The following is a 17,806-nucleotide window of genomic DNA, read 5'->3' as shown; positions in this document are numbered from 1 at the left end:
GGTGGGGCTGAACTTAACTATTATGACGTCATGGCAACTAGCGCCCACTTCACACAGCACATTTCTCATCTAGGCTATACCGCTTGCTTTAAACCCTACCGAGAAAGCTGTCAGTCTGAAGAGGGCGGTTTCGTTATGCGCGAGGATTCTCGGTTTTAGTGAGTGACGGTAAATGAAGTCCTTCCTAGAAGCGATGCCACCGGTTTGTCTCCGAGTAGAACTTATTTGGGGGTTTGTAGTCGATTTTATTTGATCGGTGAGCAATCAATCAGCAGCAGCGGAGGTGAAGACGCCGGGGTGCTTTCTGCTGTGAGTAAGCCATTGTTTTTTATTTATTTATTTTTATCGGTTGCTAGGTTGTTATGCATCTTGATGAATTTTCTAATACTTTTGTGTTTGTTTGAAGTAATTGTAAACTACACGTGCAAATGTAATGTTTAAAACATTTCTGCTTACTGACAGCATCTCGCTCCATCCATCCACCCACTCATCCGTCTGTCATTTTCATGTTCTCATTTACAATTTTGACGGTGCTACAGATTATTTCAGATCGCTCTCTCTCTCAGTGTGCAATGTAATTTAAACACTTTATCAGAGTTTGTTGTTTTATAAAATGTCATGTCGTTTCAGTGTGTTGTTTTTAAGTGTTTGTGATACAGTACTCTGTTTGTGTCTCTGTTCATGGTTGCCTCTGTGTGTGTCCTTTTCCCTCATAGCTTCTGTCATATAGGCTCTTCCCAGCTTGTCTGTGTTGTGAACTCAGGCGGACCGCCCTTCCACCCACCTCAAGATGCACATGAATAGCTTATTAAACCAGTGCAGTAAGTAAGAATGCTTAGGAATTAATCAATGTTTTTGTGACTACATGAAACAGCTAGCTTTCCATAAAGACATGCTGCTATACAACTGCATGTGCATTAATTTGCTCTGCTTAATGCATGGAATGATTAATGAATTGACTGAGATGTCTAACTCATTAGAGGGGTTTTATAATCTGCTCTTGACATTTCTCATCTCAGTATGGATGGGAATAAGTTAGTGGATTCACACTGAGCATGCCATGAAGAGAAGCATGGAGAATAGATGTTCAGATTTGCTCTAACACTCTTGATCTTGTGGCCATGGCCAGGGTCTCATTAGTCAGTGTCTTGATGTTGTCTCAGACAAGGCTGTTGTGTATTTCCATGTATAAAATATAGATGAAGTTTTTAGTCCGTCCTACACAGTCTTTTTCCATAGAGTCCATAGTTAAAATGATTATTGTTTCTGGTATTGTGTTGTCTTTGCTTTTGATGGATATTAGTTCACTATTTTTTGTTCATGAGGGTGTATATCGTTAGGTCTGTGCCCTTGTGTTGACGTAGCTGAAATCCTCCCTGCCCTTTGGTATGAGACAGGAAAACATAGTTTTCCTCCTCCATTTACTTCCAAAAGTACACTGCCCAGTTCTGTCTCTTTCATATAAAACAGCACAGGACTTAGAGAAGTTCTATAAATAATAACCTCAAAAGTACTTCTTCATTCCACATATACTGTCATTCTCTTTTTTGTCTTTCTAAATATGTTGATGCATGTTGAGCACAGACTTGTGAAACACAAAAAAATTTAAAAAGTCTAAATTGAGGGTAGATTAAAAAAGAAGCAAACCTTAAAAGATAAGATGGTTTGAGGAAGTGCCTGATGTTTATGTTGATCAAACCTTGAGATGTGCTTGGAGTCCAGTTGCATGGAGTGACTAATATCTTCTGATAAAATAAAAGCAGTGCTTGCATACAACCGGATATGCGATGGTTGATTTTAAAATGCCACAGCAGCAATTACACATATATTATATATTGCCGTTAAAATGTTTGGGATCTGTAATTTCTTTTATTTAATATTTCCAAATATTGCTGTTTTTGTAAATAAAAAAAAAAGGGTATATATAATATTACAATGCTGGTTTATATACTTAATGTAATTATCAGGATTCAGAATATCTGAGATCTAGTTAGTTTTAGTATATTTTAGTGTCTGTTTTGCAAGAAGCAAAATTATTCTTCCCACATGATGCTTATTTTAGAGTCTTTCCATGCTTTAGCTTTGACATGATTTATCACTGACATATGAGTTCAGCAAAAATACATTTCCCTGGATCACAGTTATATTGTCACTGTTTGCAACTGCAGCCTATTAAGCAGCACATCGTTGTGACAAAGCAGTCTTTGTTCAGAGTCATTGTTAGGAAACTAGATTTCTCCTGCTGTTCCTTTGATCGATTTTTCCCAGACAGGTGGGCTCTGGTCTTAACAAACTCATTACAACTAGCCATCACACCTAAATTGAGTTTGTGCATGCACGCATGTGAGTTTGATCAGTTCAGTGTGCTGAATTTGGACATGCAGGAACCAGTGTTCCCAAAAATCTAAGAAAAGACAGACAAGAGATGCAAAAGAGAAAGACATGAGCAAAACTTCTAACATTTTTGATGTTTGGTATGCCACTGTGCTGAATGTTGTTGTGTAGAGAAATAGAGTGGGAGAGAATGTGAGGGGGAGCTCTCTGGAGTGATGCCAAAGCTCTCTCTTCTCCAACAGAACCAGTCTGGAACAGACTAGAGCTTCTGCCTCTGCAGTTCACACCAATCCCAGCAGCCACATGAGAAACCATGTGTGGAGAGAGAGAGAGAGATAGAACTTGTCATGATGTAGATAAAAAGAATTCAAAAAAACAAATGCATGACATGTTGTGCGTAGATGCTTATTATAGTGTGAGTGGTGTGAATTTCATGACTTGAACATTAGAGCTACTCACACGTTCTTATCACTGTCTCATCTCAGTTCTGGCCTGGACTTGAGCATGTTCAGGACTTTGTGTCGTGCCACTCTTGCAACTGTCTCCTTAGGAAGAATAGCTTCTGCTGTTATATTACTTCTCAGTTGTTTACCGTGAATGTAATAATATGGTACAGTCATACTGACATAGTCAAACATGTAAATTTAATATTATACGGCTCTGGTAGATCTCCAATTATATGCAAAAATGTTTTTCTCTTATCAGTTTGTAAAAGAAGCCATATGTGACCCTGGACCACAAAACCAGTCTTAAGTCGCTGGGGTACATTTTTAGAAATAGCCAAAAAAAAACATTGTATGGGTCAAAATTATCCATTTATCTTATATGCCAAAAGTCATTAGGATATTAAGTAAAGATCATGTTCCATGAAGATATTTTGTAAATTTCTTAACGTAAATATATCAAAACTTAATTTTTGATTAGTAATATGCATTGCTAAGAATTCATTTGGACAACTTCAAAGGTGATTTTTGCACCCTCTTTGCACCATACATCAATGGAAAGATTGTTTATTCAGCATTTAGATGATGTATAAATCTCAATTTCGAAAAATTTACACTTAAGACTAGTTTTGTGGTCCAGGGTCACATATAGCAAAAGGGTAGCAAAGGGTTCTGACCTTTACAACATATTCAGTGTTGTTATTTTTAGTTGAATATATATATATATATATATATATATATATATATATATATATATATATATATATATATATATATATATATATATATATATATATATATATATATATATATATATTTAAATGAAACTTAAATGAAAATTAGAATTTTTGTCTTGGCAATGAACAAAAATAAAAGTATTAAAATTACAAAAAAAAAGAAAGCTAAATAGAATAATAACTGAAATTAAAGTGGAAATAATAATAATAATAATAACAATAATAGTACTAAAATAACACTGGATAAGTCACAAATCTAATCTCTAAATTTGTTCATGCTTTTCACATTTCTGCCCTTTGAAGGTCGTAAACATGCCACATGCTTCCTGTTCTGGTGTTAATCAGTGAATCACATCAGCTATGTAGTGTTTATGTGATGCAAAGAGCAGATCTGTGACCCTTGCAGAGGAGAGGCATTAGACTAATAAATAATGCTAATGAACTCCATGTTGCTGCCTGCTGCATTATCATGATAAAAAGATCATTCTAGATAAAAATAATTCTCAGATTTGTGCTTATACAAGACCTGAAGCTGTGGTTTTGTAGTTTATATACTAGGCTGAAAAAAAAGTGTGTGTTTGGTTTAATGTTTTATAAGAGTTATAAATTATAATTTTTTATTTAAAAAAAACTATGTGTAGTATTTTAGAGTTTTAATGTAATTCATAACTTCTACTTATTCTGCTTGCTGAAGCATCAGTCTTCCTGTAAAAGTTGAGGGTTGATTTCCTCTCGTGTGCATGTGAAGTCGGGTTGCAGCCTTGTGACGGCATCCTCTGACGTGCTGTGCACTGTGTAAACTTGAAGTCACTGTCTCCCTTTGACCCGCATATTTCACAAACCCTGAGTGTCCTCTACTGTGCCAAACATCAGCTGCCACTTAGATAGATGTTACCTCTGAGAGTAAGTGTGAGGTTGAGTCCACTTTCATTGGTGAATTTTATCACTGCAGTGTTAACTTTTGGTTGTGTCTAAAACTAAATCAGCTTGCATCTATAACTTTTTTTTTATTCTCTTTTTTTTTTCTTGCATATTTTCAAAATGTATACTGAATATGTGTGTGTGTGTGTGTGTGTGTGTGTATATATATATATATATATATATATATATATATATATATATATATATTTTTATATTTATATTTATATTTATATATATATATATATATATATATATATATATATATATATATATAATCACGAATCACAATTAATCGTTTGACAGCACTAGTTTTTGTTATTTTTTTATTATTGTTTTCAGAATGTATCATATACTCAAGCTTCACCGGAGGTCAGATGTTGTTTTGAATGCTGTTATTCATGTAAGCTTGCACAGAAATGTTCAATGAGGAGCCTCCAAAAGTCAAAATTTACCCATGATTTTTTTTTTTTTTCTGGAAATAAATACGGAAAACAAAACACTAGATGAAAAAGACTTTGAGTGAAACAGACAGAGACCTGTCAGGATTGCACTCTAAGCATTTTGCTTTTTAGTGAGGTTGTAAGACTGAAAGGGCTGTGATTGTGCATCTGCTGCTGGAAACACAAAGACCACATGTGTGCGCTCTACCCATGAGGAATACTGCTAGATGATTCCTGTGGATTGTGTAAGCGTGCCACTCTGTGCTGTTCCCCAGCAGCAACATTGGCCTGTGATGACAATCCCCATTGACTTCATCGCCCTAATTTATTCTCAGTGTCTCCCCAACATGGAAATAGTGATGCATTAAACACAGGTCTAGACTGCAAATCCTACTTGCACAAAGTGTAAACTCACAATAGATTGTTTGTGTAACATCAGATATTACAGAGTGATGACACACAACACGTAAAGATTACCGGTTTACTATGCTGTAAGGTCTGTTTTTTTGTTTTTTCTTTTTATTCTAGTGGCTGAATTTGTGCAGTTTTTCAACTTACTGCTCAGCCTCACAAGAAAACCACAGTGATGTGTGACGATGTTGATTCCATGTTGCAAATATCCTGTGTGGGTTTAGATTTCAGATGCCCACCATATACCCAAGCACACTACTGTTCAAAAGTTTGTGGTTGGTAAAATTTTTAAATGTTTTTGAAAGAAGTCTTGTGCTCATCAAGGCTCAATTTATTTGATTAAAAATAGAAATGAAGAGTTCAGATGCAAAAGCCTCTAAGTGCCATCTGAAATTTTCATATAAAATCAGCATTTTTATCATTCAGGCTCCTATGTTTAGGTTCAGTAATTTTACATAATCAGAAAAGAAAAGAAAATTTTGCATCTGAACTCTTCAAATGCTTATATGCTTAAAAATACAGTAAAACACTTGAATATTATGAAATATTACAATTTAAAATAACTTTTATTTAACTAAATAAAAGTTAATACAATAAAATAATTAAACCCTATACACAAATTTAAGATATATTTTATAGTGGTGTGTAATGGTATAGGCCTATGTATTCGGGTCTTTAGCTTCCGTACGCATGTGTAACGAACAGATACAGCATTATAACCACTGCACAAATTGAGCTTCATAGGAACCTTCCACTTCCATATTGTTACTTTTGATAAGAAATTATCATAAATTTTCAAATTATGTCAGTTTTTTTTTTTTTCAGGAAATTCAAACAATGCCGTTTTGACGCTCTTTGGTAAGGCGTGACCGATCGCTAAAGTCTAAACGGCAGCACAGAGCGCGAATTAGCGTCATCATACCTTCCTCTTTACCTCAAGTTTGAACGCGAAATAAACATGAATAAACATCTCATCATGCCTCGCGCAATCAGTCTTTCAACCACGTAAAGATGTTAAAACAAAATGCGGGCAGATCAGGCTAGATGTTGCAGTCAAATCTCAAATGTTGCAGTTAAAGGGATAGTTCACCCAAAAATGAAAATTATGTCATTAATGACTCACCCTCATGTCGTTCCAAACCCGTAAGACCTCCGTTCATCTTCGGAACACAGTATAAGATATTTTAGATTTAGTCCGAGAGCTTTCTGTTCCTCCATTGAGAATGGACAGTAGGTATACTGTCCACGTCCAGAAAGGTAATAAAAACATCTTCAAAGTAGTCCATGTGACATCAGAGGGTCTGTTAGAATTTTTTGAAGCATCGAAAATACATTTTGATCCAAAAATATCAAAAACTACGACTTTATTCAGCATTGACTTCTCTCCCGAGTCTGTTATGAGCGCGTTCACAACACTGCAGTTTAGTGATATCCGGTTCGCGAACGAATCACTCGATGTAACCGGATCTTCTTGAACCAGTTCACCAAATCTAACTGAATCGTTTGAAACGGTTCGCGTCAACAATGAGCATTAATCCACAAATGACTTAAGCTGTTAACTTTTTTAACATGGCTGACACTCCTTCTGAGTTCAAATAAACCAGTATCCCGGAGTAATTCATTTACTCAAACAGTACACTGACTGAACTGCTGACCGAGTCAGATAACGAACGAAACATTGACTCGTTCTCGAGTCAAGAACCGTTTCTGTCGGACGCGTCCGGTTCGAGAACCGAGGAGCTGATGATACTGCGCATGCGTGATTCAGCGTGAAGCAGACTGACACACAGCGCGTCTGAACCGAGCTGGTTTTTTTGGTGATTGATTCTGAACTGATTCTGTGCTAATGTTATGAGCGCGGGTAAACCGAAGGCTTGAATCAAGGGCAATCATCGCCAAACTGTCTGAAAGAACCGGTTCGCGGAAAAGAACAGAACTTCCCATCACTACCGGTGATCCGAAAACCGATGCAACCGGTTCTTGACTCGTGAACGAGTCAATGTTTCATTCGTTATCTGGCTCGGTCAGCAGTTCAGAATATCAGAATATTTCGCGAACCGGATATCACTAAACTGCAGTGTTGTGAACGCGCTCGCAACAGACCCGGGAGAGAAGTCAATGCTGAATAAAGTCGTAGTTTTTGATATTTTTGGACCAAAATGTATTTTCGATGCTTCAAAAAATTCTAACGGACCCTCTGATGTCACATGGACTACTTTGAAGATGTTTTTATTTACCTTTCTGGACGTGGACAGTATACCGTACATACATTCTCAATGGAGGGACAGAAAGCTCTCGGACTAAATCTAAAATATCTTATACTGTGTTCCGAAGATGAACGGAGGTCTTAGGGGTTTGGAACGACATGAGGGTGAGTCATTAATGACATAATTTTCATTTTTGGGTGAACTATCCCTTTAAAATAGATGTGTGGTTTTCACACCTTTAGAACAAATACAACAAAACAAGTGCTTTGAAATATCATATCTTTAATTACAAATACAGTGTCTAGAAAAGAACATCTACTAGCGTTACTGATTAATTCTGAGAAATATTAGTACTCAGGCAGTAGTTGAAATATGTCCAATATCTAACAAAACTCCAGTAAGTAGGATATACATAAATATTCTTGGAGAATACTACAAATATTACATCTTGGATCAAAAGATAAACATAAATATTTACATAAAGAGTAGTACATATTTAAATATGAATATTATTATATATTATTATCAATGCTGAAAAAAATACAGTTGTGCTGCTTAGTTTTTTTTTGTGGAAATTGTTATATTTTTCAGGATTCTTTGAAGAATAGAAAATTCTAAGCATTTAATTAGAAAAATAAATATTTAGTAATATTATAAATGTTTACTTTTGATCAATTTTTCACAATCTTGTGAAATTTCTTTTTGTTTAAAAAAAGATCTCTTTTGAATGGAAGTGTACATTACATTGCTAAAAAGTCTTGTTACCGCTTGCAATAATCTGTCTGTCATTTTTTTTTTTTTTGAGTTCAGCAGTAACAATGTTCTTTTGTATACAGCAAAAGCATACAATGTCCATGAGCTATTAAACTCAAAATCTATGGAAAAAATCAGATTGAGCATTCTTCGAAATGTTTCCTTTCCTGTCTCACTGAAAAAAAGAAAGTCATATGTTTGGAATGATGTGTAGGTATATGATAACAGAATTTAATTTTTTCCATAAACTACCTTTTTAAATGCACCTGAACAATATGTCTCAATAAACCCAACAGTAAACTGCAGTCTTCATCTTTGTCTTAACTGTTTGTAAGTTGTTGATGTCTCATTTGTGTTTCGATCAAGAACAGTTGAATCTGTCCTCCTCTGCATGCTGTCCACGACTATTTTAAGACATCTTTTATACCCTGCCGTGTCAGACGAGAGCCTTCCTATTCACTGAGCTAATCGAGTACTTGTGAGCTTCAAACCCGAGCTTCACTTTCATCTATAAACGCTGCTTTCTTCAGAAACCAGCTGCTGATTTTTAAAGCTTTGTGCTTGATAAACAATTTCTGAGGTTTTTACAATGAATTCTTTGATTTATGAGAGTTTTTTACTGTAATTGTAAAACTTTTTAACATCACATTCTGATTCTGACTTCTCGGGATAAGCTTAAGTGTTTTTCTCAACACTGTGTTTGTGTGTTGGGTTCTCAGCGGAGATCTCCAGGATGTGTGAGGTGGACGTTTCATCTGAGCCCACCAGCCCAACACTGTATAGAGAGTCTTCTGATACATACTGCCATGTGGACCGCTGGCAGAAGCTACGCACAGCCGTCCGCAAACTAGAATTCTGGGAGAACTTCACACATGAGCTGATTGGCAGTGGCTTCTTCTCAAAGGTTTACAAGGTAACAGTTAAAATATCTAGAATCTGATGACATGAATCTGTAAGTGATATCTGAATATATGCAGTAAATAATCTATGTACAGTAAGTGCTAAATTTTTGACACATTTGTCTCCTTGGTGCTTTAACACATTGGCTGTTGAAAAATGTTCTCACAACAAATAAAGCTGTGTAAAATGTTGACTTCATATGTGCATTTATTTTGTTAGTTTCACAATAAATATTTTCTCAAATAATATTTTGCAGAATGATAAATACAGTCTAAATGGAAATGGCTTTTCATCATCCTATTGTACTGCAGGAAGTCTCCCAGTGTGTGTTGTATGTGTGTGTGTATCTTAATGCCACTCATACGGTGCAGTATTGTAGTCTTACTAATTAGGACATATTTTACAGCTAAGCTCAGTTTGAGGTGGCCCCCGTGCCGGAGTACACTATACCCATTAATGGGTTCTTGATGAGTCCCTGCTGTGTAAATTACATAACTGATGATTGCACAGCTCAACCGTCCCAGCAGTTCTGTCCCTCCCTGTATATTAACATGGAAGTGTTTCTCTGTGATTGTACTGTAGAGAGAGAAAGGAATGTTTGGCACCACTTTAGCACAGGGACCAATTCTCACTATTAACAAGTTGGTTATTAGCATGTCTGATATTAACATATTGACTGTTTATTAGTACTTAATAATACCTAAACTTAACAACTACCTTACTAACTATTAATAAGCAGAAGCAAATTGGGAGGTTATTGAGGGAAAAGTCATAGTTAATGGTTTGTTAATAGCGAGAACTGGACCTTAAAATAAAGTATGACCGAATGTTTTAATACCACTTGAAGATTCATTCCCTGTTCTGTTTTTCATTTTATTTCATTTATTTTCAGGTAATACACAATACCACACGGAAGGTGATGGTAGTAAAGATCTATAAGAATGATGTCGATCAAGACAGCATTGTACGAGAAATCAGCCTTCTGCAGAAACTCTCACACCCCAACATAGTGAGGTAAGCCACTTATTAATGCTAATTAATAACTGGTCATAAACGGTTACTCTTATTTATTTTTTATTTATCATATATGTTTATTAATTAATACATTCCTCATGTAACTCCATTATCTAAATGCCTAATAGATGTTCAAGCCTATTATTTACACTCTGCATTCTCATGAAGGTATATATGTATGCTGTGTAGTTACACCACCAGTCAAACGTTTGGACACACCAGACTGATTCTGTTATCTTCAAAACCCTAAAATCGGAGACATTTTGCTTTTTTTTTTTTTTTTTTTGATTAATTGAATTAATTTGATCACAGAATTGTCTGCTGGTGTTTAAAATGTATCCCAGGATGCACCTCATGAAGCTCATGAATAGTGTGCAGTGCTGCAATCTAGACAAATAGAGGCTTCTTTGAAGAAGCTAAAATATAAGATAGTTTTAATAGTTTTTTGGTCATTTCCAAACTTCCATTTTTGACCTTGCTAGTATTCTAAAACAGTTAAACAGTAGTAATGAAGAATGAGTGCTAGGTGTTTCCAAACACCTGTAGAGATGTACATGCTAGATACATACAAGACTGTTACAGGTTACAAGTCACACTAAGCTCTATCCAGCACAGTGCTCTTAAACTGCTGTTAATCTTGCACTATGACGTGTGTTTGTTTTAGCAATCTCAGAATGGCTTTTTCCAGTGCGTTGCGGAAGGACAAAGCCATATTCAAAACTGCCTGTGCAGTGTTAATTTATCACAACTTTCCAGTTACTGCCAGCTGTCATCACCTCAGTACAGATGACAGTCATGTTAACTCATGAACAGAACTGCTGAATGTGATAGAAACCGCATGAGGTCACCATGACACACTGACATATTACATTTACTGCTTAACTAATTCAGGGCTCTCTTATATGTTATTAAAAACAAGTGAAAACCTGAACATGTTTTAACATCAAATTGACCTAATTTTCAATCTCTGCTCAATTTTTGGGCATTTGACAAATGACAAGGGCTTTGGACTGTATTTAGGCTGAACCTACTTGACAAGGCAGATTTAGGGAACGGCTCATAACCTCCCACATCTCTTTTTCCAGGTATCTGGGTATTTGTGTCAAAGAGGACAAGTTGTACCCAATTCTGGAGGTGAGATCTCTGTTTTCTCAGCCTCAAAATTAAAAAGTTTGTTCCACAGTTATACATTAGACTGTACTATAGTACAATTAGATTTTTGAAATATCATATAGATGTGATGCTTTGAAACTGTATGCTTGATGGGCTCAACAATAAGAATTTTTCTGCTTTTCTTTTAAAATGTTTTATATGTGTCAGAAAATGTATTGTATATTTAGAAAAAGATAAAAAATGTACTACCAATAATTAATACATGTGCACATTTTATATAGATGTACGCAATGAAATGAAATTGAAACTGTATGTTCATGTATATTAGTTACATAATACAATGTTATATAAGAAATCAACTCCCTAAAATCAGTAGCGGAAATGAGTAATACATTTAAAAATGTCACCAACAACAGCTCTGTTTCATCTGCCAAGGAGTGAACAATTATGAGCCTATACCAGTATTATTAATATTTTTATTTTTTTATTTTACAGTAAGGTTTCATTTGTTAACATCAGTTAACATGAACTAACAATAAATAAAACTTCTACAGAATTTATAAATATTAGCCAAAATCAAAAGTGGTAGTTAACATTAGTTAATACACTGCGAACTAACTTGAACAAACAATGGCATTTTTATTATTATTTTTTTTTTATATTAACAACGAATTAATACATTCTTTAATATACATTATGCATTTACTAATGTTTACAAATTGGATATTATTGTAAAGTGTAATTTATGTTACTATATTTGCCCCAGAGAGATCCTTATTGCAGATCCCTGCACGTACAGTAACAATAACAATAAAAGTGAAAGTGTATATTTGTTTGTCTGTACAGTATGTTAGTGGAGGATGTTTAGAGGAGCTGTTAGCCAGGAAAGATGTGCCTCTGTGTTGGAGAGAGAAAGTAGACCTGGCCTCTGACATCACCAGAGGGATGATTTACCTCCACTACAAGAACATCTACCACAGAGATCTGAACTCTAAGGTACTGCTGGACTCTCAATTACACACGTCTTTAGTGACCAGCTGAGTGATGCTTTGAGAAGTGCAGTATGAAATGGTTCATATACAGCTCCTCTGAGTAATCATCTGATATTAGAGAATGGCTGTCTAGTCTTTACATGGAATTCTCCCCTGAGAAATACAGCCATAGATGTTTGCGTGAGAGTGTCATTGGTTGCCAGGATTCACACAAGTGCTCACCAAACCTGGGGTGAGGGGCGAGGCAACAAGGCCAGTCCATTATAATGGTAATAAACTCTCCCGCTCTGTCTTTCTCTCTCGGTCACATACACACACTCTCCCTAACCCTTCCCATCTCATTTGAAAATGCAAAATGCACAAACGTTGTATAAGCTCGGAGATCCCATACCCCCCCTTTGTTTTTAGCCAGGCCTTGACTCTCTATTTGTCAGCCATTCAGATATGAACAATGGACAAACAAAAATGCCAGCTACACAATTTACAAAACTGTGACGTCTAGCACTTTGGTTAGTAGGACCATCGATTAGTTTCCACTGCACTGCAAGTTGGCAGAAGCTGGTATGACTATGGGAAGTTATGTCAGAAAATAGAAGCTATTAGGGTCAACTGCTTCCCTGAAACTGGTGTTTTTAAGTACTTGCATTTGGAACATGAATTAAGAGGGGGTGAAAGGGGTCATATGCTGAATAGCATAAAGTGTCACAGAACTACAAGATCTAAATATGATCTTCTACGAGCCGATTAAAACATTAAATGTATGTTTATCTATATCAAATAATGTTTTTTCAACAACAGTAATAACATATAATAATTTGAATCAGTTTATATTTATATTTAATATTTTGAATCAGTTTTTATTTTTATACTTCTGTTTTCATTTTCATGGTGTCTTGGCATTTAGCTGAAGTAAAAAAAATATATGCATACACACACACACACACACACACACACACACACACACATATGCACATAACTTTATTTCAGTTAATTTTAATTCAATTTCAATTAATGAAAATGTTATTTATTATTTTAATTAGATTTTTAAAGTTTAGTCTTATTTATAATAACCCTGGGCAACAGCAGCTGTAGCTTAAAAATTATAAACCTAGTATAGTTTTTTTGTCTAAGCATTTTTTTTTACAGTATTTCCTTATCATTATAATAATTATATATAATTACTAGAATTATTATGATAATATTTCTGATTTTTCTGATTTTTAATTTTTTTTTTCAAACAACCTCAGTGCTTTTCTTTCAAACCCACCCATTAGCTGCATAGCCAGAGGGTGTTGCAACACTTGGCATATGCATGAGTTGCTGTTCTAAATTTGGAGACTTGTAGACTCGGGGCTGTGCTTGGAGTTTTCTCAGTCCTATAATCATAGGTCAGTTTTTGGGATGGAGGCTTAGCTGAGGTTTCTAATTCACTCCAGATGCAGAACTCACTGTTGTATCCATCAGCACTTTCTGCTCCAAGAGTCCCACTGGTCTTATGTAATGTCTCGGTTGGACCTGGATTCCCCCTGCTCTGGTCAGCCTCAATGTTTCCTCATTTGCCTTACTTCTAAAATAACAGGCCATTTTTATTACAACCTCAAACATTTTCCTTTAAACTGAGTTTTCAGACTACATGGTAATGTTTCTATCCATGACACATCATTACTAGAGACCATTCAAACTGGAAGCGAGGTATAACATTGCATATTGGTACCCCTGGAGTGATCGAGATGGAGGAGAGGAATTGTAGGCGGTCCAGACCCTTTGGCAAAGTACAGGATCAGCTGAATAATTCATTAAACAGAGATGGTGATAACGAGAAACGTCTTTCATTTGAGCCTGGGAGTTCTGCTTCAGCTGCCAGGCACATCGTCTCAGAAGAACATTACAGACATGCTACAGATACTAAACCACAAAATTGCAAACATGGATCTTATTTATGCTTGTATTGTATTTGTCTTCATCTGTATTGCATTTAGATGCTCATTAGGTCCACAGTTTACATTTACACAAAAAGTCCACAAACAAGTCCATCTGCACACCTTCAGACTTTGAATTTGGTTTGTGTTCATTTGGAAACTGTAATATTAATGTCTGCCATATGAAGGTGTTATTTTGTACTAGACAAGTTCAGATTTGGGAAATGCTATGTAAGAGTTTTTGTGGGAGATTGTAATGAGTTTAGAAACTTTCTGCTGGTTTCTGGCGCCACCTTTAGGCAGAGAAGGACAGCACATTCACCTAAAATAATTTTGTAACCCAAAGCACTGAATGTAAAAAAATTGTGTTGTTTTGCATGTCTATATCTGGTATATTTTAATGAATTAAATAACATTATTTAAAAAGAAAGAAAGATTAATTCATAACATGCAATTATTTATAAGTGAAAATGAAGTGTATATACAGTACTGTTTAAAAGTTTGAGATCAATTAGATTTAAAAAAAAATATTAATTTATCAAGGATTCATTCAATTGATAAAAGTTGACAATAAAGACATTTATTTAAAGAAAATCCTTTGAACTTTATAAAGAATCCTAAATAAAATATTTTCTCAAAAACATTTAGCTAATAAGAAATATTTCTTGAGCTGCAAATAAGCATATTGGAGTGGTTTCTGAAAGATCATGTGATCTGAAGAATGGAGTAATGGCTGTAATAATATTTCACAATATTACTGTTTTTACTTTGTTATATTTTACAGTTCTAAGAGTGATTATAAACCACTAGTAATAGTACAAAGAGACTAAAAATACTCATTTTACATCAAAACATCTCTGTGTGTTTGTGTCTCCAAGAATTGTCTAATAAGGGTGACAGCGAGAGGCAGAGAAGCTCTGGTTACTGATTTTGGTTTGGCTCGAGAGGTGGTTGAACTTCCTGCAAAGGACAGAAAGCTTTCACTTGTGGGTTCTGCTTTCTGGATGGCCCCTGAGATGCTGCGCGGGGAGCCCTACGACCGCAAGGTAATGGAGCAAGATGTGAAATGTTGGTCTTAAGTAAGTCATGTTCTAAAGCATTTTCTAGTTCTCACCTACTGGTTTTGCTTTATGAAACGTTAGGTGGATGTGTTCTCTTTTGGAATTGTTTTGTGTGAAATTCTGGCTAGAATCCCAGCAGACCCAGAAATCCTTCCAAGAACACAGGTGATTATAAATAGAATTACTGACGTTTTGGAAATGCCAGAAAATATTACATCCAGTATAATTTTTTTTACAAAAAAACAAAAAACTGCTGTCCACCTATGCATTTATAATTGTGTGTTGCAGGACTATGGCCTGGACGTTTCAGCATTTGGGAAAATGGTCAGTGAGTGTCCTCAGCGTCTTTTAGAGTTGGCAGCCAGCTGCTGTCTGGTAAGTGATCTTTTTACCTTTCGTGTATGTCAAATGGACACACATTTCCTCTGTCAGTTATACCTAAAAACTACCAAACCCTTTGAAAAAGGAAGTAAAGTGTAACCATTGACTGTTGTTGTTTCTCATGCAGATAGAGGCTTTCCGAAGACCCTCTTTCACAGAGCTTCAAGACGAGTTGGGTGAAATCGCTGAGACTTTGGAGGCTCCTCACAGTGATCTCACCACAGGCTGATCTGCGGCACATCCTCTGGTATCCCATCAGCCCTGCGAATGGACACAAGCAGCTGGAGTTCTGTACATAGACTTAAGCACAATGACAAATGCAGCCGAACTGCAGATTTCTCTTTGGGCTGTTTGCATTGAAAGAGCAAATCAAGGAAAAGGTCGCTATTTATTATGAACATTCTACAAGTAACTAGATGGCCTACAGTTCAACTCTGCACAGCTGTACATATTATATACTGTGCAATATATAGTAATAGTATACCAGGGCAAATATTGTATCAGGTTTCAGCTAAAGTGTTTAGCTGTTGTCATTATTTCAAAGCTACAGATTTTCAAAGCTATTGTTATTCTTGTTTTGTATATGAATCATTTTATATTGAAAAACAACCCTTAAATAGGTTTTGAGGCTTCAGATAACCATTGATAAAAGGACTAACTTGGGGGGTTTCCACAAGTTCACAAGTTTTAAATAACCAAATAATATTTTCATAGGCTTGATTAAATTAAATTGTATAAGAGAAATTCATTTATTTTGGTACCAACTGCCCAAATTGGAAAAAAGTGCATTTGTATTGCTGACCTTTTTAAAAAAGCGACATATTTGAAAAATATTTGTACTTTTCGTTATCTGAAAAGCAATTTATATAGAAGCAAGCACTCAACTCATTACTGAGCTGAGCTGCTGATCTTTAGAAAATTCTCCATAAGACCACCACAGGATGAGGTTCATTTCCTGCCTGCAAGGGCCTCGATGTTGCTGCTGCAGTGTTCTCATTGTGCCAAGTGTTTGTGAAAACAGTTGTTCTTTTCAACATTCAAAGCTAAAATGTTTCCTGTTTTAACACTTTTTGTCCATTTTAGTTTACTTGTTTGCCATGTGTTGTGAATTTCAGTACTCACACATACAGTATGTATCAGAAGGGTGAGATGGCATCAGTCCGACTCCAATAAACAGTGACACCAAACAATTTCTCTGGACATATTATTGGCTGTAACTGAATGAGATTAAATGTTTAAGACCATCCTGCTGTAGTATTCTGAAAATGTGTGCAACATGAGCAAAAAAGAACACTCTGTAATACTGAAACCAATATTCCTCTCTTATTTCAAATGCGTAACTTGGCACTATTGATTTGTATTTGCTTTAATATTTATATGTAAGTTCTGCTTAGATGTTATTTCAGTTTTTAATTATGATCTAGTGAACTGCTTGTTGAACATTGTTCAAGATAACTTTAACTAAATCTAAAGAGGATGCTTGAGTTCTTGGGAATCTTTTGGTGAGAACTATGTCATGCTCTAACCTCATATCTCTGAAACAAGCCTGATGTCTGTATAGTCTGAATCCTCCTGTGGTTTGTAGTGTTTTTGTAATACAGTACATGATAAAACTTTTTTTTTTAAAGGAAGCGAAGTGAATGGTGTGTATTTTTCAAAGCCATCAAAAGTCTATTGGTTTTGTCTTATGATAAATATAGTTCTTTGCACAGGAACTGCACTATTAGCATCAGGATTTTATAAACTGCTTCTGTTTGATAGAAGCTGACGTATGATAAGAAACATTTGTGGAACTATCATATCAAAATGCGCTTACTTTCATGTCTAGTTACCTGGCAACTTTGTCTACTGTGTGGACTCTTAAGATTTCCACTGCTAATCAGGCTTCTTTGTGGTGCCTGCTATCAAACCACTCAATGCAAATGATTTGAATAATCATGAATGACAATCAGTGTATCATGGGATTATTCTCTTTATGTGATCCTTGTTACAGAATTAATAACTCCGGTGAAAGGTGACCAGTTTAAATCTGCCCTGGACTTTATCTAGAATACATCCGATTAAACAAACCTTAGAGTTTGAACAGACTTTATAATGGAAATGGCTCTGCACATTCTTAAGGTCCTTTAGAAATCACTGTTTGAATTGCGTATCATTGCATATTTTCCCTCAGGGATCAA

At 35.4% G+C, this 17,806-nt stretch overlaps 1 protein-coding gene across 4 annotated transcripts; it reads left to right on the top strand.

Moving 5' to 3' along the window:
• On the top strand, positions 1-16,816 carry zgc:162952 (PKc_LIMK_like_unk domain-containing protein). 4 transcript variants are annotated; one of them, XM_042723997.1, is made up of 10 exons: positions 1-309; positions 717-821; positions 8,969-9,159; positions 10,039-10,160; positions 11,246-11,294; positions 12,120-12,269; positions 15,063-15,230; positions 15,327-15,410; positions 15,534-15,620; positions 15,754-16,816. In XM_042723997.1, exons 2-10 carry the CDS (start codon positions 791-793, stop codon positions 15,853-15,855), a joined length of 984 nt encoding a protein of 327 aa, XP_042579931.1. In that variant the 5' UTR covers positions 1-309; positions 717-790; the 3' UTR covers positions 15,856-16,816. The 4 variants fall into 4 exon arrangements, with proteins under 4 accessions (XP_042579931.1, XP_042579930.1, XP_042579933.1 ...); XM_042723996.1 differs by having other exon boundaries at positions 2-309; positions 8,966-9,159; XM_042723999.1 differs by lacking the exon at positions 717-821 and having other exon boundaries at positions 2-309.
• The last annotated feature ends 990 nt before the right edge of the window (positions 16,817-17,806 follow it).

Source organism: Cyprinus carpio, chromosome B5, assembly GCF_018340385.1.
Source record: "Cyprinus carpio isolate SPL01 chromosome B5, ASM1834038v1, whole genome shotgun sequence".
Lineage (NCBI taxonomy): Eukaryota > Metazoa > Chordata > Actinopteri > Cypriniformes > Cyprinidae > Cyprinus > Cyprinus carpio.
This window is presented reverse-complemented; position numbering and strand designations above follow the sequence as displayed.